Source organism: Miniopterus schreibersii (assembly GCF_964146895.1).
Source record: "Miniopterus schreibersii genome assembly, chromosome: X".
Lineage (NCBI taxonomy): Eukaryota > Metazoa > Chordata > Mammalia > Chiroptera > Miniopteridae > Miniopterus > Miniopterus schreibersii.
This window is the reverse complement of record NC_138104.1, coordinates 17,551,988-17,575,123: the sequence shown is the minus strand read 5'-3', so window position 1 is coordinate 17,575,123 and position 23,136 is coordinate 17,551,988. Positions and strand designations below refer to the sequence as shown.

Genomic DNA, 23,136 nt, shown 5'->3' with positions numbered 1-23,136 from the left:
CGGGGTTGAGGGACTCAGTTGGGGGGAAGGGGACATTTGTAATACTTTCAACAATAAAGACAAATTTTTAAAAATAAAATAATAAATAAAATAAAAATAAATAAATAAAAATACTGATTTCTGAATACAGAGCTGGGCTCTGCTCAGGGTCTCACGAGGCTGAAATAAAGGGGCTGGCCAGGCTGCCTTTTCATATGGAACTAAGGGTCCTTTTTCCAGTTTACTCAGATTGTTGGCAGAATTCAGTTCTCTGAAGCCTAGGACTGAGGTTTCTATTTCCTTACTATCAGCAGGGGGCCACTCTCACTTCCTAGAGGCTATATTCCACACCTCAGAGTAGATGTTAGCTTTCTTTCAGGCAGGCCAGAGTACATTTCTCTGACTTCCTCTTCCTCACCAGCCAGAGAAAACTCGGCTTTTAAAGGGCTCATGTGATTAGGTCAGATCCACCAGATAATCTCTATCTTAAAGTCAACTGAGTTGGGACTTTAATTACAACTGCAAAAATCCCTTCCCAGCAGCACCTATATTAGCCGTTGAATTGAATAACTAGGAGAAAGTGAGTACACTAAGAGCTAGGAAATCTTGGGGCCTATCTGAAAATTCTGCCTCCAACAATCCCCAATGTTGAGATGTACCCATTTAAAGAATACCACAAAAAATGAAAGAAAAAAGAGAAATAACCAATTGCTTTAGTTTTTTTGTTGTAATATTCAGACACTTTACTCATTAACATAGCTCATTTGCTACATGCTAGGAAAACTAGAGCAAACTCTAGGGAGATAACAGAAAAATAAAATAAAATAGAAGTGTGGCCTTGAGCTTGACGGGAACCAAGTTTTGCCACCCTGAAGCTACCTTTTGGGATATTGATTTTAAGCCTATTATTGAGAAATAAAAGACTCAGAAAGAACCTTTGGCCCTCCTCTCTTTCCTGTCCAAGAGGTTCAGACAGAGAAATCTGCTTCAGGAAGGGAATCTTAGGTTGCTGTTTTAGCCTAATTTGAATTAATTATGATATATAGGAAGGCTTTAGGCAGGGGGCTGTTAGCTAGATACCCCTGATGTCTCATTGTTTCTGAGTTGCCAAACAGGAATTTGCCTGCCATGTTTGTGTAGTTCTTCCTCAACTACCTGTAAATCACCCATTCTCACTTTTGAAATCTCAGACCCCTCCTCTCCACTTTTCTTCTTCGGCAAAAATGTCACATATACCCAATGCTGCCTCACTGCCTTTGGAATTTTCATGTATATGTGAATTCCCATGCACATGTATTAAAATTTTATTTTCTCCTGTTAATCTGTCTCTGTTAATTTGATTATTAGCCCAGCTAGAAGAACTTAGAAGGTGAAAGGAAAAATTCATTTTTTTAGACCCCACAGGCCCAAATACTGATCACTAAATGCCAGCTGTGAAACTTCAGGCAAGTAACCTAACCCTTCTAAACCTCAGTTTCCCTACATATTAAATGGAGATAATAGTATTATTTTCCTCATATAGTGTATGGAGTAAGTGAAATAATATATGCAAATTACTTAATGCATGCCTAGCACAAATTTAATGATAGCAATTATTTTATTATCATTAAATGACATGAGAAATGTGAAACTATCTCAGAAAGTATAAAGAGTTATTCTAATGTAACATGTCACTAGATCCACATAGAGAACATACTATTAGACAGGTTCCCTATACATAGGTAGACATGTTTATGACATATATATTTAATGTACCACGTTAATTGTGCACTTGAAATTCCCATTTATATCTGTCTCTGAACACACTCAGTACAAACACATCAGTGTATATTTCCAAAATAAAAAAATTAAAAAAAGAAAACTGATAACTATCTTTAAGTAGATTAACGGTTTTGTATGGACTTAGTAGCCAGAATTATAACCAGTGAACAGAAATTACAGAAATGCAGATTTGGCCTAAATATAATGAAGAAATTTGTTAACATTTATCAAAAAATGGACTGGGTTAATAGTAAGCTCCATGTCTCTGAGTGACCACTTAAGGAAGTCTGTAAAAGAAATTCAGGTATCAGATATGAAGCTGGGACTAGTGACCACTTTTTTTACTATAAAATAGCTTTTCTTTTTAATTTAACTTGTTAAATGGACAGGTACAATAACTTTAGCAAATTTGGTTAACAGAATAAAATAATGTTTCCAAATTGAATACTTTATTGCTGGTCTGAGGCTTGCCTTCTTTTACATTTAGGTAGAATTTACATTGTTTCCACAAACAGCAGATATCAATATTTAAGGGAATTAGTAGTGACCTATTCAATAAAGCAATCATCTTGGTAGCAAACTTTTATTGAAATCTTACATAACTCAGGCTTTATAAAAAGCCAACATAATTGAAAAATGGGTTCTCCCTCTAAAGCCTAAGTATCCAAAGCTTCAAAGAGTTTAAATTTAAAAGTAAGCAAACAGCCCAGCCAGGCATGGCTCAGCGGTTGAGCATCGACCTAGGATCCAGGAGATCGGGGTTTGATTCCCGGTCAGGGCACATACCCCGGTTGTGGGCTGCAGATCAATGACCCTCTCGTCATTGACGTTTCTATCTCTCTCTTTCCCTCTCCCTTCCTCTCTCTGAAATCAATAAAGATATATTAAAAAAAAAAAAAGTATGTGCTTACCATTTAAAAAATAAATAAAAAATAAAAATAAGCAAACAAATAAAACAACAAAGCTTCTGTAGCAGATCTTGCTGAAATACTTGAAAATACGGAATGCTTAAAGAATTTGCATGTCATCCTTGTGCAGGACCCATGCTAATTTTCTCTGTATCATTCCAATTTTAGTGCATATGCTGCTGAAGTGAGCACAGGACTAGTGACCTTTAAAGTCCCTTCCAATTGTAAGAATCTATGAAATTCTAGTTGTTGCTGTTGAGTGTATGTGTGCACGTGCACAGTGGTCTGATGATTGATATTTCTACATAAATGTTTGCCATTACATTAAGTTTCAGCAATCTCTTCTCCAGTTTTTTACCTGGAGTGATTTTTCTGAAGCATAAAGTTCATATGTCTTAGTTTCTCTCTCTTTAGATCAAGCTATATATACTGCTTATTGTTTTGAAACACAAAATTATGCTTAATCCATATGATTAGAAATGAACCTCTAATATTATACTTTGTTTATAGAAGCTCCATATCAGCCCATCATTTCACAGATGCTTCGGAAATTATCATTACCATTCTCTTTATGTGATAGGCCTACAGTGCAGAAAATATGACTTTTTACTTTGTAGACTAACTACATTGCAAGATTCGCTTTATGGGTATTTTTTCCAAGTTTAGCTTCTTAGTGGCACTTATTAAACTGCTCCAGAAGATAATCCGTGTTCCAGAAGGTAAGAAGTTAAGCTAAGTTCCAGAAGTTAAGCACTAGGCCCAGGACTCATATTCATGCATTATATCGGTAACCAATCTCAGGTCTTAATTGTATGTAAGTCTACCTTGTATATAATTGGTTAGATATTTCCTTTTAGTGTTTTCTCCTTCTTTGCAAAGTAATACATATTCACTATAGAAAATTCAATCATTATATAAAGGTACAAATAAGGTACAAACCTCTTACTATTATTTTAATCAGCAACTAAAGAGAATCACCATCAATGATTTGTGAACACTCTTCCAGAATTCTCTAGGCTTATATACACATGTAGATATATAGATAAATAATTTTACATAAGTAGGATTATTCCACATGCAGTATTTTATAACTGTTTTCATTTAACACACCATGAGTTCTTGTCATGTCAGTGAATATAGAGACTGAACCTTTAGTAATTTGTGCTTAGCACATTATTCCTGTCTGCTAGTAACGCTTTCTTGGGAAAAAAAAATTCACTACATACTCCATGTGGTCCTAGTGAGGAAGACAATCACAGTAGTAGCTCCCTGCATGGTGTGTAGCAGGAAATCAGCTGACCCAGGCCTGACAAATAAGAGTTCCCTATGCTCTTAGCTAGAGGGATTTCCTAAGACCAATCAACATGGATCATCCCTGAGATTTAATATATGAACACAGAGGGAGAATGTCTCACATCCTGTAGGACTGAAATTTATTAAGATATTATAAACTGAAGTTGCTTATAGCCATCTTTGCTGACTACAAGAAAGAAGTTGTCTGGATTAGGAAAATTGAAGCCAAAGTACAGAAAGAAGCAGAGATAAACCAAGATGAGATGAGATGTGGACAAGAAGAGAGAGTATTGGCACTGGCTGATAGCTCAGTTGGTTAGAGTGTCATTCTGATACACTAAGATTGTGGGTTGGATCCCAGGTCAGGGCACATACAAATATCAACCAATGAATGCATAAAGCGGAACAACAAGTCAATGTTTCTCTCCCCCCTCCTTCCTCTCTCTCTAAAATAAATCAATAAATTAAAAAACAAAGAGAGAGTATTGATATATCTGTACCCTGGATTCAGCATTGGACTATATAGTCAGTAATGCCATAAGGCAATATACGCTTTCTTAAAAATCACTGCACTATGCAATGTTGTTCAATAAAACCCACTGGCTTTATGGGGGAAATTGGGTTAAAAACTTTGTAAGTGACACACACACAAAAAGATACAACCCTAATAAAAATGGTAGCAGAGTCTTACACATGTTAAATGGTTAAGAAATACATAAATACTACAATAAATATAGCACTTTATTTTGAAAAAAAAGTGAAATTTGCTTGTGGAAATGGGTATCAGAGGGGATGCTGTTTGTGAGTTATTGCAAAGTGATGGAAGGAAGGTTATCTGAAATCAGAGGGAAAGTTGTAACACTAGATGTGGATGGGTGTGACTCAAGACACAATGAACGGAGGTAGCTAGTAGATGTTTGAGGTGTGTGTGTGTGTGTGTGTGTGTGTGTGTGTGTGCTTTGTGTATTCCTAAATGACTTAATTCAGCTGGGTATAGTTTTCTGCTTTCATCTAGTGTTTCTGGCTAACAAAACTTCACATAAGCAAATGCAAAATTACCTCATGCTCAAATTGTTCTCTAATATATTAATCACAAAGGAATAGGCAAATGTTATAGCAGTATGTATTTGATTATGCAAGTGAATAAATTCCCTTTTTATTGCTTAAGATAATTCCAGTTAGCTTTCTTCCAGAGTCCTGAACAGTAATACATGGCTATTTAATATTCCATCACACAACGGGAACACATTTTAAATCTCAGATTGGCTGTTCTGTGTCCCTTAACACATTTGTAGACTATCTTCTCTAACTTTCAGTTCTTGTGTGCTCAGAAATTGAAATTTCATTTTAATATTAACATAAACAAACTATCATTAGGAAGGTGAGGTGGAGTTGAAAAAGATAAACATTCCAAAGCCAAGTAAAAATGATTTACTATTATAACATGTAACACAACTGACCTTTCAGCCAGATAATTGATGGTTGATGATTATAGAAACTTATCCTGGCCTTGACAAATTTAGGCCAGTTTCAAAATGATTTTTTTCATGGATTACGATACTTCAAAATCCATAAAAACTCTCACAGAGATTTCAATATTAAATCTTTTCATGTCGATATTGTATCTCAAATCACCTAACCCTATACATAAAAAGACTACAGTGTTGAATTACAGTGTTGTCACTGATGTTCTGAGTGATTACCCCTCGGTTGGAGCAAAACTGGCCCCAAAGATACTGGAAGTTTATATTCTCACCAACAGGACAGAGCAAACATCCCACAAAGTTGTTCTAAACTCTAGCTTTTGGAACTCCTAAGTAAAGTTTATGCTATGCTGATAAGGAAGCACAAAAAATTCCTTAAACCCACCTCAGTCTTAGACCTGTGTAGTTTTTAAAGTCATTATGCCCAGCCAGTGTGGCTTAGTGATTGAGCATCAACCCATGAATCAAGAGGTCACCCGTTGGATTCCTGGTCAGGGCACATGCCCGAGTTGCGGGCTCAATCCCCAATGAGAGGCGTGCAGGAGGCAGCCAATCATTGATGTTTCTCTCTCATCGATGTTTCTATCTCTCTATCTCTCTCCCTTCATCTCTCTCTAAAAATCAATAAAAATATATTTAAAAAAAATAAAGCCATTGTGAACAAGCCAAGTGGGAAAAGGCTTTATCCTCACTTTATCTGTAAATATGATTCTGTTTTGGAACTGATTCAAATAATCAGTACTTTCAGTTCTGGGGTACCCTAGAAAATACTATCCTACGGAACAAGGGTTGGCAAAATGTTTCTGTACATTGCTAGAGGGTAATTATTTTAGGCTTTGTGGGGCTCACATAAAGAAATAGGCCTGGCTGTGTTCCAGTAAAACTTTATTTACGAAAACAGACAGCAGGACAGATTTGTCCAGTGTACCATAATTTGCCAATCCCTGCTTTGGACAAATAGTTTTCACTTCCTTTTTTTTATTAATGAAGCCTTGGGGGCAGTATCTGGAGGCTTAGAGATGGCCACACAGACAGGGATCTGAACTATACCTGCTTCAACTAAAGAAGTTTTTATTTTTATGACATATGAACTTTTGCATGAAATAGGTTTGATTAACGGGTTTCATTTCTAGTAAGGAGGAAAGCTTCGAAACCACTGCCTTGGACTAAACCTAAAACCTGCTACTTTAAAACTCAAGAACAGATTTTTCAGGTAAAACAAACACACCTTTTCACATTTTTAAAAAGGATAATAGTTATATAATGTTATTAACCAATATTACCCCAATAAATTTAGTTTTTAAAAAAGAATGATAAGTGGTATGTATGTTTTAAAATTCACTTTCTCATACCACTCATAAAAGCATTTAATAGACAACTTATTAACTCTAAAAATATTATCAGCTTATCATTCCTATTCTATTTTTACTTTTTCTTAAGTATAAAATGTTTAAGGTACCTTAAAAGGTCCAAGAGAGGTGGTATGGTACAGTGAAAAAAGCACCAAATTAGGACTCCATATTTGTCTTCATTGCTAGACTGTGAGCTCCTGGAGATAGGAACTAAGTTGTCTTCTTCATCGTTGAATTGTTTTCAGCACCTAAAACAGTACATAACAAACTTTAAATTTTAAGGCAAACATAAACTTACTATTAGATAACTAGGAAGAGAATAAATTCAAGTATTTTATTTACTTATATCTCTCCATAATTCATAAGAAAAAATGATCTTTCCTAGTGTGCAACAAAATAAAAAGTTAGTACTTTGTGATACATTTTTATACCTGTGAAATTAACATGTTTAAAACACATAAAAAGTAACAATTACTGGATTGTGACCAAAGTCATATCCTCACAATGGTTTGCAAAGCCCTTGCCTACAATTCTGAAATCCAAAATGCTCTGAAAACCAAAAATTTTTGTTTTGTATTTTTAGTAACTTATTTGATAGTTAAATTGATCTAACCTAAACTTATTTGGCAGTATCTGACCTAAAATGAATGACGCTATTTGCTGGTATTTATTAACTCCTTATGAATAATTATATGGTTTGCTGCAAGAAATATTACTATATTTAAATATGCAGCGTTTTCCCTGAACTCCCTGGGGTGTTACAGTATACAGTACCTGGCACTTGGTTTTACACAAGTCTGCCAGACAAAGTCAGATCTTTTCCTGGTTGCTTTACAAGGAGGAATCTAGAGTCCTATTCCAGCCACTCTGTGGCCATGCTCCTGGTCTCAAGCCAATCTTTTCTGCTGCCATCTCGAGCAATACTTGAGGCTGCGCAAACAGCTCAGAGAGCCTTCCTGCCATGTCAGTGGGGGAAATAAATGTACATCACAATCATATAGAAAGTTAATCTTATCACTTTGATTGTCAACAATCCGTTGTTTAGGAAAGAACATCTTAGTCTTTTATAAAGTACCTATTTTCAACACTGGACATTGGGCAGTTGAGAATGAGAATTTAGTTACTTGCTCTTAGCCTTGCAAGGTTACTTGCCAGTATATAGTGTTTACCATTTGACTGACGCACATCTTGGCCAGTATATAAGAATTTCTCTCACAGGTGTGGGCAGCAACGGATATTTGTAGAGAAAAAATAACCGGAGGCCTTAACTGGCTCAGCTCCAGCAATAAATCCATCATTACCCCATGGAACTAGCACACTCCCCACATATCTCTCATGGACCCCACCCTGTGGCCGGCAGGACCAAATATAAGGATCTCAATTAGAGATCTTGTAGTAAATAGGGCGCGCTATTCCGTTAACGCTTGAGGTGGCGGACCTGCCTATGCCCTGGGGTGGGCTATTCCTGGCTTGGATAAATTAAGACTATGTAAATACAAACCACAGTGACAACGTTTCCCGAGAGCATTTTCTCTTAAGAAAAAAAAAAAAGCAGACTCAAAATCACCCCTCTGAAAATGCCTCTCTCAGGATCTTCAGAGTTGGTGGGTAAAAGCTTTGCCGGACCCCCATAGACGACAGGGCACGCTCCCTCACAGCCCCAGTACCACACCGCCCCCGCTCAGGTTCTAGGCTCCTCCCTAATGGAGCTCAGCCCCACCCTTCTCGGCTACTTCCGGCCCTCACCGAACGCCCTCAACGCGCTTGCGCCGTTTTGATTGGCTTCTTGGGCCGAAGAAATCCGAGAACTGCCTCTCTGGAACCGCCCCCGCCTCCTCTTCGCCCCGCCCACGCTTTACCGGCCCCCGCCCGAAATCTCGCGAGGGTAGGTGCGCGTCCGTGTTTTGCGGACAACTAGCTCTTGCAGCTGCTGTAATTGCTGCTGCGGGAGAAACTGGAGCTGCTGTAGTCTGCGCGCCCGCCCTCCCCCTCTGAGGAGAGCCACCGCCTCTTCTCTCGCTCTCCTCATACACCTATTGCCGGCAGCGGCGGCGGCAACAGTCCCTGGACCAACCCCGTCTCATCTCCACAGACTGCCGCTTTGCCGGTAATTCCAGCAGCCCGGCAACTGACTGCGCCCCCCTGCTTCTAGCCGGCTCCTCACTCCAGATTGTCCGTTCCTCCTCATCCTCGCACAGAACCAACCTCCCCACGGTCTCGCCGGGGTGGAGGACGACGAGGAGGAGACGAGAGTCACCCTCCCAGGCGGCGTCGGCCCCCTCACCCGCGGGTGTGTCCTATAAATGGCGTCGGAAAGCGACACCGAGGAATTCTTTGATGCCCCTGAAGATGTGCACCTAGGGAGCGGCTACCCTGTAGGGTAAGTAGCTGTGGCTCTGAAAAGCCTGGCGTCGTGGTCCCCCGGCGTCCCCTGTGCCTCTCCCTCCACCCCTCACAGGTCCCGCTGTGTCAGCCACCGCTGCTCCTGGGTCTCGGGCACTTTGGTGAGTCCGGGGATGGGGGATCGCCCACCGCGGGCAAACCCCTTCCTTTCCCTGGTGAGAGAGGCTCTCTCGGAGCCCCTGTCTCGTCTCGCCCAGCTTTCTGCGAAGTGGGACAGGTGACATGCCTGAGAGCCGGCGATTTGTGTTTGTGCGGTTCAGAGCTTACCTTTGAAACATCCGTTTTGGCCTTGGAGACCTTAGATTAAAGGAGCGGTGACAGGAGAAATTGCGTTTCCCGTTTTTTTCCTTTCTTTTGCCGCTAATTTACCAATTCGTTTTAGAGGTAGCTGTAACTCCCGATCTGCCGTCCTCTTTTCCTGGCACAGAAAAGGAGCGGCCGAAAGGGTTGGGTGTTTACTGAGGAAAGTCCTTTGGCTGATGTACTCTATCTAGATCAACAGTGTTTTATTAAAATACCACCTCACCGCGAGGTGAAGGAAACCGAAGGTCCTTTACCACTAGGGAGAACGCAGTCTTACAAGGTAGCCGCACAGAAATGTACACAACTGACTACAGAGATACAAACAAGTGCTGAGTAATCTGGTGGTTGGAAGGAGAGCCACAGTTTTGTCCTCTTTATCTAATTCTGCAAGATGTTTTAGTGGTGATTAATATGAGAGATTCTGAGTAGGAAGTACAGTAGTTGGAATGCTTCCCTTGACTAGGACTTCTATTTACCCACTCCCCCACTATTCAAAGTTGGAATCATGTTTATAGCGATTTTGCTGAACTCTTCTACGGACTTATGTGGGACTAGAGGCAGTAACATATTTTTTCATGCTGTAAGAACTTGAGAATTGGTAAAATTTGTATATTAATGTAAGGCATTAATATGGTTCCAGGAGTCAACTGCCATCAATTTTCAAGCTCACACCTTGGAAGAAAGACCTTGTTTGATGCAAATGAAGTTATCCGTACATTCTAGAAGTTGTTCTAAAACCTAATATATAATGTATTACCAAAAAAAATTACAGCAACAAAGTCAAAGAAATGTATGTAGGTAAATTGGTGATGTACGTGTTTCCACCAACCTTCTTAATATCACTATTATGGGATTGGGGGGTGGCAATGGCCAATCTTGAGTTTGCGCTGAATCTCCTCTGAATTCAGTATCTGAACAAGTTCAGAGCTAGATGGTAAAGGATAGAAAGTACATTTGGGTTTCCAAATACAATGGATCCCCTTGAAATTAAATTTTATTTTTGTGGTTTTCTCCTCGAAGTAATGAACTGTCAGTTCAGGCTAAATGAAAACCTAATTCTTTCATACTTTTGTGTGTGTGTGTGTGGAGTGGGGAGGGAAATAACAATCAATGTACAGGATTGTAATCAGTTTAGAACTGTGTGAATAATTTTCTTTTATAATGAATAAAACAAATTTAATTTTGAAGGACAGTCATATCAGCACCTGTGTAAACTGCCAAGTCCAGCACCTGGCACAGAGAAAGAACTCAGATGTTTATTCCCTTCTCCTTCCTTTCTTGGAATTAACAAATTAACTTCATACAGTGCTTACTTTGGGAGGAAGTATGCAGAACTTAGAGCTATTTAACTTGTCTAAACTGAATGAGTCATTTTGATAGAATTGATAGAGTCATTTCTTCCCTCTTGGGACAATATAGCTTCTCAAGCTGTTTGATCCTTTGATACTAGGTGAAAAGTAGAAATATCTCTCTTGGGACCCAGTGTTCTAATTTTAACTCTAACCTGCCCAAATGTTTAGCCTGTTGAGCCCTATGGATAAAACTACTGTGTCAGTCTAAATTTCACAGCTTCATCCTATAATAGTTAGGGGATTTGGAAGAGAATTAGGCTCACTTGAAAAACTGCATCTGAAAAGAACTTAGCTTTACTGAGAGGACAGAAAAAGGTTGACATAATTAACATATCCTCTATCCTTTGTAACTCGTTTGGTCATTTGCATAAGGTACTGTGGGGAGACTTGGCTGGTTACCAACCAACCTAGAAATGCTGTGAGAAATCTTGATTTGTGGAAACAGATGGTGTCACTAGATACGTGGTCATCAGAATGCCTTCTGTCCTTTAATGTGAACCAGAGTAGCACACCATCAAACTCTAAGAGGTTAACAGACTGAGTTTGGGCACTTTTAAAAATGTTTCTTGCCCCCTGGCTGCTGTGGCTCAGTTGGTTGGAGCTTTGTCCTGTACACTGAAAAGTCATGGGTTCGATTCCCAGTCAGAGCTCATACCCAGGTTGAGTGTTCAATCTCCGTCCAGGTACATATATGGAAGGCAACTAATCAAGGTTTCTCTCTCACATTGATGTTTCTCCGTCTTCCTTCCTCTCTCTCTAAACTCAATAAAAAGTTATCCTTGGGTGAGGAGTAAAAACTTTAAAAAATAAATGTTTCTTGCTTTTGTATGCTCTAGAGTACACAGACCATTTCACCAAACTTGTAGTAAACTGAGTAGGTAGTTGACAGTTATTTCATTTTTGTTAATCAGTGGAATCCAAGTACACAATCCATTTCCTAATACTGATTTTTTTTCTATTTCCCCTCCAATGGTGTCTTCAGCTTTATTCTGCTCTTTGAAAGCAAATTTAATAAGTTAAAAATCAGCCCAGATTTTTATAGGAAGACTTTTGATTCCAGTGCAACCTACTGTTCCACAGTGACTGATCGTCTCCACTTGACCAGCTATGCAATATATTCCACATTTATAGTGCTTTATTTTGATTGATATTTTGGGTCAGATTTTCTTATCCTTTTTTCCATTTTAATATATGAGGAACCTTAAGCTCAAAGAGGTTAATAAATTGGCCTAGGAGCCAATGCCTGTAAGTGACAGAGCTAGGATTTGAAGCCAATTCTTTAGACTCCTACTCTAGTATTTTTTTTCTAATACATCATGGCAGCCTCACACTGTGTGTGTGCGTAGAGAATATCCTCCTCCAATACTTTAGGACCAACTTACTGAATTGGACTGATGCATCTATTTAAAACCAGCAGCTCAAACTTTTCAGTTCTCTTGACTTTAAGTTCCCACTTTCTCTTTCAAGAACGTGTATTTTGTTTTGTCAGATAGGAATTTTGTAAGATCATAGTGTGCTACAGCTAGAAGGGACATGCTGTTAAACTCCTTCATATAAAATGTTGTGAAAACCAAAGTCCAGAGAGGGAAAGTGACTTGTCCAAGGTGCCACAGCAAATCAATAGCAGAGTTAGGACTAGAATCCAGATCAGTTTCAGTCTAGCATTTTTTTTTCTGCTACCATGCTGTCTTTTGATGAAGCAGGAAGGGGAGGAGGAAGTGTGGTATAGTAGAAAAAAGCCCTGGACTATGAGTCATTTCATTTCCTCATCTTTAAATTGAGGAGATTCTGAGAACCCTTCCAACCCTCAAAGTCTGTCTTATTGAGGTTTAATAGTGTGCCTTTATTGATAAACAGTTGTTCTTAGGAAATCTTTCCATGATTTTTAGTTTTTAGTTGAACAGACTTGATGGGATTGATACATGATGCAAGACCCATCGATTTCAAATTAAAGATTTACTAGGTAGATTCTATATGAGATAAATGTTCCTGCTAATTTGTGGATTATACATATGCATACTAAAGGCTGGCACTGAGAACATGTTATAAAAATAAATGTGACATTTTGAGCATTCTTTATTTATTTTTTTAATTTCATGGAAACAAAAATATTTTTGAGATGCTGGAAAGAATAGAATGGTAACATTTTTAGAGAAGAAAGACTGGGAGATCATTTAGCCCAGCCCTGCCATTTAACTGGAAGAAACCTAGGCTCAGAGAAGGGAAGTAACACATTGCTCATTAGTGGCAGACTGGGAACTAGAACCCCAGTCTCTGGATTGCTCATTTATTCCATGGTGCCTTGTCTGTGGAAGGAGAAAAAGTATTGTTGGGTATCTCTGCTCCAGACAGGGCTCTTGAGATGGTATACTCTCATCTACTGTGATTCTGTTTTTTTGTGCCTTGCTGTGAGAGGACATTGACTGTTCTAAAATCCTAAATTTTGCCCACTGATTTTTTTCTCCAGGTCAGGATGAACAAAAATTTCAGGATAGCTGATCTAGGAACAGTGGTGGTTACTTATTTTATTTATTTTATTTTATTATTTTATTTTATTTTTGTTAGGAATCTAGTTAGTGTCAGATGCAGTCTATCTTTGTAGATTGGAGTAATGGTGAAATCTTGATTTTTAAACCATGAGAATGGAGATCAACTCTCCTGAAGAATTCATCTTAAAAAACAAAAAGTTATACAGCTTCCTTTGGTGAAAACTCAGCTTCTCACTTTACTTAGGCATCAGAAACATTTCTCTCTGAATTGAAAATTGATACAAGTTTCAATAAAAAATATTTATCTGATAAGGGTTACTTGTGGAAAGATTCCTAAAAAAAATGGCTGTTTATGGGTTGGTATTTAATCATAGATTATATTTGATTGCTGTTGGCTTTGTGGGTTGATAGGAATATATTTGTAAATGCTGTTTTATCACACCCCTGTAACATCATATTGAAGTGGGGGGGAACAACCTACATATTTTTTAGTAAATTCAAGTTCTAAGTTTAGTGGCCTCCAATTGTCAATTGATGACTTATGGAAGTAGGACAGTGGCCGCAGTATAGAAATTTGGGGGCTCACTTTGAATCTGTATAAACTCCTATAAACTAAAAACTTTATTCTGTTCTTGTGATAACCTACTTCATAAAGTAGGGTAGATAAAATTTGATTTTTTAAATGTTAAAAACCTAGATAGCTTTAGGATGTTGACAGTTCAGCGGTGATCCTACCGAACAGAAGATAATTTCCAATTGTTGATATTTGAGACTTATTTTGTAACATACACATTACACAGCAATCCATGTGTTCTCTTCAGTTCATTGTTTTAACTTTGACAAAGTCAGGTGAGTTTGCCAGGGAAGCCCCTTGATGAGGCTGTTTGTTTCCTCATGCTTGGCCTGCAATTCTAGTTATTACTTCCTGGGGTAGTATGGGTGGAGGAAGGGGGTGGTGGTGAGGGTGGAGGTGATGAATGGAGGTGTGGGTGGTGATGGTAGCCCTACAGACTATTTAGAGAGCAGGTTATGAGGCTGCTCCCTGGGACATGAATAACTGAGATACGACAAATCACACCATTTAGTATTATTTTAGATATGTACCTACACAGTGAATTAAATAAACCTTTCTGTAAGAGATTAGTAGTTAATAGGCCAAAGAAATACTTCAAAATTTAAAGTAATAAAAACTGCAGGTACTTCATGATGTCCTTTGATATTTAACTTGAATTGATAATTAACTTACATTTCTGTTTTCTACCCAGTGCTAAGCTAATTTCTACCAACTTTCATAAGATCTCTTCCCCTCTATCTGTTGGATGTTATTCTGTTAACCAGCTAAACCTTTAATTGGGTGCTTTCCTTACTCTTCAGAGCAGAGCCCTGTTCATTCTCTTATTTCAAACTGAGCAGTCTTTGTGTTAGTCTGTTATCTCATGATTCAAAATTGAGGAAAAAGCACGTAAGACATAATATGGGCCTCATACCTGATGGCAACCCCAGTGTTTTTCCCCAGTCAGTATACAAATGTATCTTGGTTACTATAGCAACCTACCTATCAGTTATTCTTCTAGCTCTTTTGCCTTCTCTCAGATATTATGATTACCATATAATCAGGTTCTGCAAAAGCTCTTCAGATCTTAGCGTTTTATTACCAGCTACAGCTGTCAGGCAGTTTACAGTTTGGCATTCCATCAGGATCAGTTGGTTTTAGGTCCACAAAACCTTTTTGTCTCCAAACATTTTTAAACATACAGAATTTAACAAGGACACATTTAGGAAACAATTTCCTCATACTAATTTTCTCAGTTCCATTGTTAGTCGTTGTCTTGAAGATTGAATGCATTGTATTACTGGCATTCAGTTGCTATCTTTTGTAATATCAACTAGAATAAATTGAAAGATCAAGAGTGACCATTTAAGAAACATATTTGCAGATGTGATTTAGACTCCAGATTATCACTGATTACCTGAAGTGACTTAAAAGCAGCTTGATTCATCAACAGCCACCAAATAATCTGGCTTCTAACAAAAATGATTTCTGTAGGTTGTAGAAAGAATGTTAGGCCTTTAGATTAATTCATTCAAACTTAGGAAAACTGTTTAGAAATTTAATATGAAAGGTTATATTTCTTTTGCAGCCTTTGAATAAACAGAAAAAGAAAAATAAAGACTGAATAGTTATATAGGTCTTTATTATAAGTCTGTTTACTTTACAATACATCCTTTTATCTCTTAAAGACTTCAGAATTCATATAATTAAAAGTTTTAAATTATAAATGTTAGTTGTCTTGCTAAAAATAAGACTATTGAAGAAATAGGACATATGAGTTTGTTTTTTTAAAATATATCTTTATTGATTTCAGAGAGAGGAAAGGAGAGGGAGAGACAGACAGAAACATCAATGATGAGAGAGTCATTGATCGAGCCCACAACCCGGGCATGTGCCCTCACCGGGAATCGAACCCCCGATCGCCTAGATCCTAGGTCTATGCTCAACCGCTGAGCCACACCCAGTCGGGCGAGTTTTTATATTAATGTTTGTGTTAGTGTTTGTTTTGGGTGCTCATGCTTGTTAATGTTGTATGTTGTAGTAATAAGTTGTAAATATGCACAATTAATCTCTTGGTCTAACTGAATTGGAGGGGGTTAATCTGTTAATGATTTAGTGGATTTCAGTATCCATTTTTATACATAACAATAAGTAATGTTTTTTTTTTTAATCAGAATTTTAGTCTTAAGACATTGTGTATGCTTTTCAAAAAGTGTTTATCTTTCTGAATTAGAAGATTATGTGGTAAGCTTGTAACTTCGTAAAGTGATTACATTAAATCTTCCTGGCTTGAATTTGTATTGAAATTGTGATTTGAATAGTTTCATTGTAAGACTAGTGTATCCTATTCAAAACTGTGGTTAAGTTCTGATAATGCCCCAAGGAGAACTTGATTTTAATTGCACAAATAGTCTTAAAAGCAGAAAAAGTTTTACATTTTCCACAAGGCCCTAATCCTTAAAATTTTAAAGAGGAAGAGAAGGGGGAAGGATAAATGTTTTAAGAAAAGAAAGGCCAAGGGTGAAGCAGAAAATTTTTAGAAACTTCTAATAGAAAACTTTAACAGTGTTTTCCAGTAGGCAGCCTGTAACAGTGCAAGCCATACCTGTATAAGACCTACTTGACCAACACTAATAGTAATAGACTATTTCAGTACCAACTCATTGAACTGTGGACATTCTTATGAACCACAGGTAAGCTTTCTAGAGAGCCATAAATAGAATATAGAGCTTTATTCAAACTCACTTTCTCAGAAGCAGACATCCTGGTTATTGAGTAGGCAAAGAGAAGAGGTGGGAGTGTTCTATTTTTTTATTTTTTATTTTATTGTTGAAAGTATTATAGATACCCTCCATTTTCTCCCCTTTACACCCCTTCCCCCATCTCCCACCCCTCCGAAGTTCTTCCCCTGTCTATTGTCTGTGTCCATGGACTGTGCATATATGCTTTTAAGTTCTTTGGTCAATCTCTTCCTGCTCTCCTTCCCACCTTCCCTCTGAGATCTGTCCGTCTGTTTCATGCTTCCATGTCTGTGGTCCCGTCTGAAGGGGAGTGTTCTTTTTGTCATTGCTCTTGAATTGGAAAGACTAGCCATGAATGACTTAATATCCATAGTCCTCTTTTAAACTTGTTCCCGAAAATTTTTATTTAAATTAAAAGACTGAGAGAATCATCTTTCTGGTTATTAGCAGTAGTATCAACAATTTGTATGTGTTTTTAAAAGCTCTATTTTAAAATATGTTTATCTACCATGTCAAATTGATATGGCAGGTGGCTTGAACATTTTCCCCAGCCCTATCTCCATCCCATTCACTTCCAACTTTCTCTTTCCTAGCTTATCCAATGTTATTAGTACAGAGATTTTCTAGCATAAGTTATTGTCCCTTACAACTGAGAAGTGACAGTCATGAATGAAATATAATGGGTGGGTCTTTGGGAAAGAGTAAGGGAAATATCCATTAAATTGGATATAGTGGATGCGTTAGTAAGTGGGATTGGTTAGTGTAACAGGTGGGGCAGATTAGTGGATGATAGATGAGCAGAATGAATAGATAGCTTGATAGAACTAGTACCTTTGTTGAGTGAAAGTAAGTAGGTTTGTCAGTATTTTGGAGTTGGTATTTTATCTTTATTGGACTGGCTTTAGAGATTAAGGCTAATGACTGCGATCAGTCTTTTTTCCTTTAAGTGAACTTTACTATCCCTCTTTTATCCTAGATCGTAGCTCTTGACTGTTGACTTTTAAACTTTGCCTTATTTCCCAGCATAGAGATGTCTGCAGTTGATGTGTAACAGTGACAAAAGATTTCAGTGGCAATAAAAAGGTTTAACTGGTGATAGGAATGGTGAGTAGGCAAGCATGCTCTATGGTGTTCACTACTCTTCACACTTTCTTCTACTTTGGAACTTCCTGGTTCTCTAAAATTGATCCCCACCCCCACACATACCAGTTCCTATAAGAATGAAGATGGAGGAAATGGGAAGGGGCTGAGGCAAGGACAGTGGTTTGGATTTATATTTATGGGACCTTTATAACTTGGGAACATCATGTACTCAGTAAATATTAAATGTTGACAGTGAAGCCTTGCATTAACCAATGTCACCCCAATAAATTTAATTTTTTAAAAAAACAAAACACAGTGAAGCCTTGGGAAGTATTGCCAGTTATGCTGCAATCAATTCCTTGTTACCAACTTTTTTCCCCAGGGATAAATGTGTTCACAATAAGAAATATTATAGTCCTACATATTACATGTGAAAAATGATAACACCATACTGTCAACTAATGTTGGACTTTAGTTTTCAAAGTACTTTCCCTCATATTACCTCTTCTGATTATTCTGTAGGTCTGTGAGATAGAGGGACAATTTTTGTGAGATAGGTAGCACAGTTATTAGCCTAATTTTACAAATAAGTAAAGTTAGCTCAGGGTGGATAAGGGACAGCCAGCAAAAGTTAGAACTTCACTAATTAATGGTAATTAGATCATGGTTTTGAATGGAGATATAGAACATTAGCTTCTTTCCTACTTTCCTTCTATAAACTGTAAACATTTGTGATGCTTTATTTTAAATGTGAATTATTAGAATGGTGAGGGTAACTCTTCTGCCACTTAGGAATATATAATTTACTGTTTAAAATAATAAAAGCAATATTTTTTATGCTATTCTTTCTAAGCTTTGACAGAATTGACTATGTTATGGTAGCTAGGTCAGAAAATGACCTTGCTACTGAAAGAGCTGGAATCCTAGACACTACTAACTGCATTTTAAAGGTATGTTCTTTGTTCCTAAGGGAAAACCCCTCAAGAGGTAAGCCACTGCTGATTTGGGCTTCTGTGCCTCATCAAAAAGTCTTGATCCCAGATTTTTTTTTTCTGTAATTGTTTTATAGATTGTTGTCAGTCGTTTACTTAGGCAACAATGTTTGATTTTTCAGTTTTGGAGGGGAGTTTTTTGGGTTTTTTGGTATAACTCTGATTCATATTTTGGCTACAAGCCACTAATTGGAAACACAATGTTTCTTTTTTTTCTTCCCCAGTGGTATATTCTACCAGTCACAATGAATGCATGTGGTAGTTATTAATATTTTCCACCTAATCAAACCTCTGTTGGCTGTCAAATTAATAGGGAAAATACATTTTCACTAGCTAGGCAATTAGAAAAATCACGTTGTCAGTAATTACTATTTAACACATAAATAAGATTGAATAATCTTTTTTATAATAAATAATAAATTTGGCCTACAGAATAGGTTAGCATTCTAGGTATTTGAGATTTTTCTAAAATATTTATCAAATCTGCCCAGCCAGTGTGGCTCAGTTGGTTGAGTGTCATCCCATTCACCAGGAGATCGCTGGTTCAATTCCCAGTCAGAGCACATGTCCGAGTTGCAGGATCGATTCCGCAATAAGGGGTGTGCAGGAGGCAGCCAATTGATATTTCTCTCTCATCAGTGTTTCTATCTCTCTCTCTCTCCCTCTCCCTTCTTCTCTCTGAAATCAATAAAAACATATTTTAAAAACATTTATCAAATTTTTAATACATGTTTTATTAAAGAATGCAGAAGTAGAAATTCACATACATAAAGCATATAAATAGGATTTATAAAGTAAAGTGCTTAATATTAAATCTTACCAAAATATGTTCAATTTTCTATTATTCGTGATGTTGAGGGAAAACATGAATAATTAAAAGCACCCAGTTATACCAAAACCTGAATTCAGTGATTAGTTTAAAACTACCTTTCTCATCAAACAGTAAAAAATTAATTAAAAAACAAAATAAATTATATAGCTTGATTTTTCTTTCTCTGCCCATCTTTCATGCTCAGCAATAAACTCAGAATGAGAAAAGTAATGAATCTCAAAGTCTGAATAATCAATTCACTGATAATAGAATTGATTTATTTAAATGTTTTAAGAAGGAGGGTTGTGACAGGTTCTTTAGAGCTCTAATTTTTATATACGGTAAGCTATATAAAGTTATTGGCATTTACTTTTTAATATTAGTACACTATTGGATGTTTTAGATAACTTACAAAATCATTTTAGCACATTAATTTTTGTAATATTGGCTTGTAGCCCAACATCTTGTTTGTTTACTTTAAATAGTATGTTACACCCTGGCTGGTTTTGCTCAGTGGTTAGAGCATCAAACCGAGGTCTGAAGGGTCGAGGCTTCGATTCCCAGTCAAGGGCATGTACCTCGGTTGCAGGATTGATCCCAGCCCCAGTCAGGGCACCAATCGATGTGTCTCTCTCACATTGACCTCTCTCTCTCTCTCTCTCTCTCTCTCTCTCTCTCTCTCTCTCTCTCTCTCTCTCTCTCTCTCCCCTCCCCCTCCCCCTCCCCCTCCCTCCCTCCTCCCTCCCCCTCCCCCTCTCCCTTTCTCCCTCTCTCTCTCTCTCTCTCTCTCTCTCTCCCACCCCTCCCTCCCACGCTCTCTGGAAATCAATGGAAAAAATATCCTCGGATGAGAATTTAAAAAAGTAAGTTACAATGTGATTTAGCATGACTGCATTAGTATTGACTTCTAAAGACAGTCAGTCATAAATTTAGTTATCTGTTTCTGTTGCAATTTTATTAGAAATTACTTTAAGTCATTAATAGGTGTGACTCTTATCTACCCCTTGTTGACAGATTGGGACATTGTGATTCAGGTATCATACCTTGGGTTTATCGTTTTTATTGGTTTGAGAAAGAGGGGAATGGGGGGAGAGGTAGTGAGAGGGAGGGAAGGAGGGAGGGAGGGAGGAAGGGAGAGAGAGAGAGAGAGAGAGAAAGAGAGGGAGGAAAGGAAAGGAAAGGGAAGGGAAAGGGAAAGGGAAAGGGAAAGGGAAAGGGAAAGGGAAAGGGAAAGGGAAAGGGAAAGGGAAAGGGAAAGGGAAAGGGAAAGGGAAGGAAAGGAGGAAAGAAAGAGAAAGAGAAAAAAGAAAAGAAAAGAAAAAAGAAAAGGAGAAAGAAGAAAAGAAAGGTTAGTTGGCTGCCTCATGCATGTACCCTGACTGGGGATCAAACCCACAACCTGGGTGTGTGCCCTAACCAGGAATCAAACCAGTGACCTCTCCGATGCATGGAATGATACTGAACCAACTGAGCCACACTGGCCAGGGCTGGAGTTACTTTGTTTTTCTAATGGTTGTAAATGTACAGAGTAGAATGTTTTTAGTTTAGAATTCTCAAGTAGGCCCAGGGAAGCTGATATATTTTTCTGTTATTTTTTTCAATAAATAAATTATCAAGCTGTTTTTGTTTGTTTGTTTTTTTCAGGAATATGGCATAAAACTACATGAATTACATAAATCAGTTTTTAAAAATCTGGTTGTCATTTTATTTAGTTAGTTATATTTTAATTAATTAAAAAAATTTTTTTTAGAGAGAGAGGAAGGAAGAGAGAGAGAGAGATGGAAACATCAATTGGCTGCCTCCTACATGCCCCCTACTGGGGATGGAGCCCGCAACCCCCCCCCCCCAGGCATGTGCCCTGACAGGGAATCGAACCAGTGACCTCTTGGTTCATGGGTCGACTTGGAGCCACTGGCCATACCGGCTGGGCTCAGGATATCATTTTAGACAAGAGATGCTTAAAGGTCTCCTTTAAGTTTGTAATTACTTTATATATGACTAGACTTATATTTCATTATAAAATTTCCTTTGATTTCATTAAGGATCATTTTAAAATATTGCCACAAAACCTACTTACAAAAAACATAGAGCCATTGTGCCAAGTTTCCTCACCATCTATTTCGATTAATATAATTTATAAATAGTTAATAGGTATTTTAGGTATATTCTACTTCTCAGCTTTCATAGTATTTAAAACTTAAAATCATCTTTCAAAGGATTATAAAAGTAATAATTCACATCTTGAGTTAATTCCCTATTAAGATAATTGTCATAGCTATATTCTTGGCTTTTTGTTACTCTTGTTAATAGACCAATATTGCCATATATCTAGGGAAATTTGAGTGATTCCTTCTTTTTTAAATTTTTTAACGTGTGTGGGGGTTTTTTTGTTTTGTTTTTTGTAGGGAGAGAGAGAAACATCGATTTGTTGTTCCACCTATCTATGCATTCTTTGCTTGATTCCTGTATGTGCCCTGACTGGGAATCAAACCCACAACCACTCCAACCAACTGAGCTAACTGGCCAAGTCACGATTCCTGTTTTTTGACTGCCAAGTTAAAACATGAGATTTTAGGTTGTACTAGGAAAATAAGACTCACTTATGATTGCCTAGCACTTATTTTTTTCTTGTTCTTCCTAGACTTTTCAGGCTTATCTGAGATTGCCACTTTTGGTGGTACTCAAATAGGACCCTATGAGAATGGGTGTGGTGGTACTGTCTCAAGTGATTTGAGTTTAAAAGGCCAGCAGATGATCTTTGAGTACTGTTATTAGATTGAAGGTGCTGCTTGACTCCCCACCTTCTATGGGGAGAGCTTCTTTGCTTAGCATATAATCTAGAAAATTTGCGATTGTAACTAACAAAATCAGTATATGCATTTCAGTTCCAATGAATAATACTGCATACCAAATTTTTAAAACTATGAACTTAGAGCAAGATTTAAAAAATAAAACAGTATATTCTCCAAATTTGAACTGTTTTTAATTTTTGTTCTATCTGGGGTTTTGTTTTGTTTTTGTTGTTTACCTGCCTGGCCTAAATGAGGGGGGAAATCTTCATGCCAGTATTTTCTGAGCTCCAGAACCCTTCTGATTCCTAATTTAGACTTAGCACTTCTGTGTTGGTCTTAGTTTGCCATCAGATCTTCCTATTTCAGCTTGCTGGGCTTTAGAAAGCAAAACCCTTTAATTACCTGCTTACTTTAATTACTGGCTAAGGAAGGCCTTATCTGCTCTATCCTGTTCACCTCAAGGTCCTTAGGATCTCAGCACCTTCTTTGTATAGGCAAGCTGTTCTTTACTGTGCTTGATTCAGTTCCTTGAGGTGCTGCTTAAGCTCATGTTACTTTTATGTTTTCCTGAGGGCAAAGGCAAAAAGAAGAGGGGGTTAGAAACAAAATCAGGCCATAGGGTAATTCTCTGTGAAGCCCTTTGTAGTCACCTTCCTATAAGAAAAGTGTTTCCTTAGCCACCAGATTGATTCTAGCTGACTCACTCTATATTCCCTCCTTCCATATTTCCTCCTTTTTACCTCTTTTGGAGTCTGTCAGGAATTTTGCAACCTGAAAAGAAGCTTCTTCAGAGTCAACCACCTTTTTTCCTCAGAGCAAAAAAAAAGTGAGTCTTCTTAC

General features: G+C 37.7%; 2 protein-coding genes across 3 annotated transcripts in view; one reads left to right on the top strand and one right to left on the bottom strand.

The window, feature by feature from the left end:
- KLHL13 (kelch like family member 13) overlaps window positions 1–8,460 on the bottom strand; it is a gene marked incomplete at its 5' end in the record, with an annotated part of 324,985 nt that extends 316,525 nt beyond the window's left edge. The window contains 2 exons of one of the 2 annotated variants that reach the window (XM_081125982.1): window positions 6,885–7,025; window positions 8,279–8,460. Of the gene's footprint in view, window positions 1–6,884; window positions 7,026–8,278 lie in introns of those variants that run through there. The other variant, XM_081125986.1, reaches the window with a different exon arrangement.
- A 77-nt stretch (window positions 8,461–8,537) lies between these two features.
- WDR44 (WD repeat domain 44) overlaps window positions 8,538–23,136 on the top strand; it is a 75,725-nt gene continuing 61,126 nt past the window's right edge. The window contains exon 1 of the mRNA XM_081125979.1: window positions 8,538–9,157. Coding sequence (XP_080982105.1) covers window positions 9,081–9,157 — 77 coding nt within the window. The 5' untranslated portion in view covers window positions 8,538–9,080. The remainder of the gene's footprint in view (window positions 9,158–23,136) is intronic.